The sequence below is a fragment of the Etheostoma spectabile genome, chromosome 1 (assembly GCF_008692095.1).
Source record: "Etheostoma spectabile isolate EspeVRDwgs_2016 chromosome 1, UIUC_Espe_1.0, whole genome shotgun sequence".
In the NCBI taxonomy this organism is placed as follows: Eukaryota; Metazoa; Chordata; class Actinopteri; order Perciformes; family Percidae; genus Etheostoma; species Etheostoma spectabile.
The window spans coordinates 25,681,084-25,687,381 of record NC_045733.1 but is presented as its reverse complement, the minus strand read 5'-3'; the positions used below and the strand labels follow the sequence as shown (position 1 = coordinate 25,687,381).

General features: G+C 40.1%; 1 protein-coding gene across 1 annotated transcript in view; it reads left to right on the top strand.

Annotated features, from left to right (window-relative positions):
• Positions 1-1,840: 1,840 nt before the first annotated feature.
• lpcat2 (lysophosphatidylcholine acyltransferase 2) overlaps positions 1,841-6,298 on the top strand; it is a 10,167-nt gene continuing 5,709 nt past the window's right edge. The window contains exons 1-6 of the mRNA XM_032516881.1: positions 1,841-2,154; positions 2,622-2,764; positions 4,326-4,543; positions 5,398-5,510; positions 5,834-5,894; positions 6,161-6,219. Coding sequence (XP_032372772.1) covers positions 2,044-2,154; positions 2,622-2,764; positions 4,326-4,543; positions 5,398-5,510; positions 5,834-5,894; positions 6,161-6,219 — 705 coding nt within the window. The 5' untranslated portion in view covers positions 1,841-2,043. The remainder of the gene's footprint in view (positions 2,155-2,621; positions 2,765-4,325; positions 4,544-5,397; positions 5,511-5,833; positions 5,895-6,160; positions 6,220-6,298) is intronic.

Here is a 6,298-nt window from a genome sequence, read left to right as displayed (position 1 = left end):
TGGCTAATTCCTGTAATGATATCTGGCCTCATGAGGACATTGCGATAGTATCAAGCACAACTTGAGGCCGCCGCAGTGCACACTGTTGTAAGTTTTTATCCCGGCAACTCTGCACGCTTCTGTGGGAGGCATGTCCCTTCCAGCCTGTATAACCAGCCTCCAGCTTTGTAGACGGGCACCTCGGGACCTTCTACAATGGCTAAACATAGGCAACTGGATATTTGCTCTCTGTGTGATGTTGACATTTTTTTGTTATGCTGATGCAGCTTTATTTCAATATGTACCCCCAATTTTATTGTTTTATAGTTTTTTTGTTTTGTTTTTTTAAAAACTCAGACATCGGGTATGTCAACACTGCATTGAACGCGGTGCTATACTGTGCTGTGAGATATTGCCGTTTTATGCAAATTTAATTCTTAAAGTTAATAATCAAGTGCATTTTTATGAATGTATCAACTTTAATTCATGTTGTCATTATTGTGCAATGCATTTGACAAATAAATTTGCACAAAGTGTTCGACCGAAAAATGGTGCTTTAGAGATTGCTTTTTGCCTATAGTCCTATATACAGTATATACATTTCATATTCTGTGTAACTAGGTCTGACTACTTAGTACTTAGTAACCTCTGGATGTTAGAAAGTAGTATTCACAGGCACACATTATTCTTCATTTTCGTCAGCACTTTGTATAGGACTGTAGAAGGGAACTGCTCAGTGTGGAGACCAAATTATTGTCATGGGATTTCCATGTTGCATTTCCCTTCATTAACGGTACAGGAAGATTAAAGGCACAGGTTGCCTCTAGAGGCGGTATTGCTTTGCTGCATGATGGAATCATGACAAGAGTACCACAGTAGTATTGTTTAATAATCTTTTTTTTTATATTCTCTTTTCTCTCTTGTGATTTAACAATACAGTTATTGTGTTTTGTGTTGATTTAATGCTTGTGCACTTTGTTACTGTTATCAATAAAGATGGTCAATATAATGTGGATCAGTGAAAAACAGAGGGACAACTGCATTTACTGTACTTGCATAAAGAATTCACGTAGGTGATTGATGCTATTATTGGGGCTCTACCATATAAGCTTGTGAATTCAGCAAACAATTATAAAATAACAGTGATGGGGGAGGTTTGGACATCATTTACTTGAGCAGAACTAGCTATAACACAATCTCAAATGGCCCTTTAATGTTGTAACTTTAATTTTGTAGCAGGCAGTTGTGGAGCAAATCTTCACTACAGTAGGCTATTGCTACAAACTGCATATTATTTTATGAGCTCATGTTTATGGATACTTTGAATCTAAGGTAACTTTAGCTGTAGAATAACATGTTGTGGAGTTTAAGTATGACATAGCATAAAGTAAAAATACTTTGTAAGTACCTTAAAAAACTGCTGATTACTTCCCATACTTCCTACTGCGGATTAATATCTCATTGGGGAGAAGACGGGGCTTTCTTTTTGGGGCAGCACCAAAAGAGATATTTTGTGAAACTGCGCCATCTTGTGAACATTTATGAGAGCTTGCAAACAAATATGTTAATACGTCACATTTTCCCCATGAAATCTGTGCTCATTCGCTACTTGTGCATCACAGCTAGTGCCGTTGTGTTATGCACATTGATGAAATCTGTTGTTGTTTTTTTTATCACTATTTGCACAAAGCACATGCATAGTCACGGACAGCCCCATAATTGGCGTTTTGATTGCATGTGAAATATCTATCTAAATAGAAATACGATGTAATAATAAACATCCTGCAACCACTCGAAATTAGGGTTCACACATTGTAGAAATGGATGGTAATCCGCCTGCGGGCTTAAAAAACCCGCTGTGAGCACGTTGGAGGTGGAGCTTGAAAAAAAACAAAAAAAACGCCTGTATGGTTCCGCTCTCGCTGCTCTGTGGACGCGTTTTGCACGTATGGTCGTCTGATCTGGTGCGAAATGAGAGAACGGGTTCCAATTTGAGGAAGTGAAATGATAACATAACGGCGTCTCGAGTGAAACGTTTTCCTGTCTTCGTTCACTTGGACTGCAATGCCGCCACAGCGAGTATTCGCCCTGCCGAGGCAACAATCCCTGCTGCTGCCTGCGGTCATCAACCCGTTTGTTCAAGACACCAAACTAACCACAGCTACCATCATCAAAGTGAGTAAGGCGTTGCATATCAATGGTCATGTAAATGCAAGCTTTTGTAGAATACAGGCATCGCTCACACACAAACACACACAGATCTGATGTGTGAACATACACATAGGCTGCTGCGTAACCAGGGCCTGTAATCTTCTCCAACGAGGCTTTGACAATCGGCTTGTACAGCATAAACAATGAGAGCTGTGTGTGTGTGTGTGTGTGTGTGTGTGTGTGTGTGTGTGTGTGTGTGTGTGTGTGTGTGTGTGTGTGTGTGTGTGTGTGTGTGTGTGTGTGTGTGTGTGTGTGTGTGTGTGTGTGTGTGTTTCTGGAAAGCCGTCCAGTGATGTGGATTGCTCGTGCATGAATGCTCTTGAAAATGGCAGGCAGGTTGACTTTAACCGTGGCAGCGGTCTTCCCTTTATATGGTTGCATGGGCCTGTAATTTATGATCTGTGTATGTCTGTGTGCCCCTCTCCATGCAGTGTGTCCTCCTAGGAATATTCCTGGTCCCTATACGGGCCATCCTTATGTCCCTGGTTCTCATGGTGACATGGCCAGTGGCTGTCATAATAACCCTGAACCATCCTCTGAAAGGAGCTGTGGAACCAATGACAGGCTGGAGACGGTAACTAGGATGCAAACACACCATCCCACTGCAACACAGCTTCCCACGCAGCTGTCCCACACTTCACTTGCATCAGATCGTCAGGCTCAGCAGAATTGCATCATAAATCATGGCCTTGTGGATATCAGACTCACTTAATGTCTTATCAAACACAAATCACTTAAAACTTCATAATTTCACAATACAGCAGCCTTACTGACATCACTTTTTGTTTTGTTTACATAATACTACTTTTTTTAAACTAAAGCTAAAGTAGAGCTTGGCCTAACAGGTAACCAGGCCATGGTGTCAGAAACCCACTAGGTTTTTTACTTCCTTTTTACCAGTGCAGCGTCTTGCAATCATTTTGTGTTTGCAAAGCTACAATGAGTCACCATAAACTTAGCCGACAAAGAGGGAGTTGGCCGCCACCACTTAATTTTTGTAGGTGAGACACCCTATTCAGTGCATGTAAACATAGCTTTGGTGAATGAGAAAAATTAACATTTGAGAAAATATGTTAACTATCACTGTACAAATATGGTACATTTCACTTAAGCAAGAAGTAGCAGAAAGTGTGTGTTTCCTGGATTCATAAACTGGACCAGAAAACACAGCGAAAGGCAGCACATTCTCAAAATAATAGTTCCAGACGGGACTTGAAGAATGTGCAGCAGCTTGCATTACTGCTGAATCATGTTTCTTCAGATCATATCTGTAACAAAAGCAGTACTTAAGCTCATTTTCCCTAAGTTCTCCAAAAAGAAAGAGTCAGTGGCATTAGTGGTGCTTAATAAAAGGAACTGAGAATATTTGATCTAGCTGTGAGTAGGAACAATCATCTATTGATAAATAATAATCATAATAATTATGATTATTATTGTTATTTTATATATATATATGGCAGTCTATATCCACGTAGTATGAATATAGTATGTTACACGTTTTAATGTACTTACCATGTCGTAATTCCTACATTGACATACTACATGGAAAATATCTAGTGGTTGGATTGTAGTATTTTACCTCTGAGTACCAAGGAGGGTGTGGCATTTTGAACAGTTTAGTTTAGCAGATCGTAGCCGCTGCATACACAGTGTGCTGCTCTACAGTTAACAGGAACATTCTTGTGAGCTCAGAGTGCAGCTTTTTATGTGATTGTGACCAAACATGGTCTAGGGGGTGGAAAAAAGAGAGAAGCTTATCTTGCTCACTTACCTTTTGCTTTGTTGTTAACAGGTTCAGATATGCTCGAAGGGTGGGGGGGGGGGGGGGGGGGGGGGGGGTAGAGCTCTTTAGTATAGGATTTACACAGAAAGAACAAGATTACTACTAAATTGTTATTATTTTGTCTCAATATCTCAAGCTATACTGTGACTTCACATGAGGAAGTATCTGCTGATGGCTAGTCTTAGCAGGAAACATTTGAAATGATGCAACTCTTCCTGTTACTCAAACACTTTTGCTCAGTCCGTTTTGCCCCCTGTCACATAATAACCCTGGAGGTGATAACGTTTAACTGAGAAGCCGTTTAACATTGTTATCTGTGTATATTTTAACATATGGTTCTGATCATCTCCAGGTTCATGTGTCGGAGAGTGATGGCCGCCTTGGGGAGGGCTTACTACTTCTCCATGGGCTTCAGAGTGGTGGTCAAGGGGAAGCAGGTGGACAGCAGTGAGGCCCCTATCCTGGCTGTGGCCCCGCACTCCACCTTTTTTGATGGGATTGTGTGCATTGTTGCAGGCCTGCCCTCCACTGTCTCCCGTGTCGAAAACCTGGAAGCACCCATCTTTGGCAGTATGATGTTTATCATTTGCTTTGCTGTTTCCATGCATGGAAGGCATCGTGTGTTTATGGAGGTTTTATGGTTCTCTTAAGTATGGGTGTGTGGGTGTGTGGGTGTGGTCTTGGGTGCCGCTAATGTAAGCTTTTTTAATTAGCTGGATACATGAGTAAATGACAATTGCTCTTACCAGCCAATCCCTGAGTGTATTTTGTCCACAGCAATCCCTGCCAAAATGTCCCAGTTAGAGTAAACCAACTGTAAATCTTTACAATCACTCCCCGAAAGAACCTAGCACTTGTTGCATGATCCAAATTTTCTTCAAAACCTGTCATTTTCAGTTTGTACAGTAACTTGCTAGCTCAAATCGTTTGTTGTTTCCGGAGAGGAACAGAGTTTGAGTATGTAAACACACAGAGTGCAAGGTGGTGCTGGATGTTGGGCAATTTTCCTGGAAATATACTTCCGTTGATCCAGACTAATCTGTCAATCTAATCTGCACAATTCCACAGCTTTTTATATACATTATTCATATACCGTTCTGTTTCAAAATCCCATTGAAACAGACCTTTGGCAATCAGATATTAAAACTAGCATTTACAAATGTGATTTGTGAATTAAGAGTGTGCTGTTGCCTTGATAAATATTACTTATTCAATCTATCTTTTTGATTGTAGTGACACCACAGAGTTTGATTAAAATTGGCTACATAATTGGGATATCATCAGTAAGGTTCAATTTATTGGCCCTGCCCAATGTAATGCTAACGAAGCCAGGCAATTAGGCAAAGCCTGGACATTATGTAATAATTTAGTAATTTCCTCTTCTAAGTGTTTATGTTAACGTGTGTGTTTTGCCCTCTCTGCAGGGTTAGTGCGCTGTCTTCAGCCAGTGCTGGTGTCCAGAAAGGACCCAGACTCCAGGAAGAACACCATCCAGGAGATTGAAAGCAGAGCCAAATCAGGAGGCCACTGGCCACAGGTCTGTCCCAACACACAACAACATCTTCGTGCAAACATCCCTTCTAATATTAATCTGATAAAAGCAGTGATTATAGCTGCAGAGAAAACTTTAAGCTTATCATCAGGAAGCCAAAGAGCTATAACTCAGGATGTCTATTTGGTTTCCTTTTTTAGTTTTAAAGGTACAGTATATTTGTTTCAGTGCTATCAGAGAATAAGCCAAAGCATACAATGTTGACTCAAATACAAGCACCATTATTTCAAAAGCATACTTTGCATGTTGTTAGCGGCAGTAGCATAACATTGCATTCTTAGTACAACTAATGATACTTTGTTTGTCAGGTTCTTATATTTCCTGAAGGAACATGTACAAATCGCTCCTGTCTTATCACTTTCAAACAAGGTACGGATTTTTCAACATATAAATTAAATGTAGATCTTTTGATCATAACACATTTTCACTTGGCTTGAAACTAATCCACTGAGCAAAAAAAGGCTGCATTCGATATTTCCACTCTTCTATTCATTCATTATATAACGTGGTTTGTGCATTGACTTGTTGTCAACCGATACCACCAAAACTGGGTTTGAGACAATGATTCAGCTTTGATTCTTTCCTAAAGAGAAGTTTCCATGATTTCTTTCACACTCTGTGTCCGCCACCTCTAGGTGCCTTTATCCCAGGGGTTCCTGTGCAGCCTGTGATTATGAGATATCCCAATAAACTGGTGAGCGAGTGTGATTGTAATACAGCGTCTATATATATATATATATATATATATATATATATATATATATATATATATA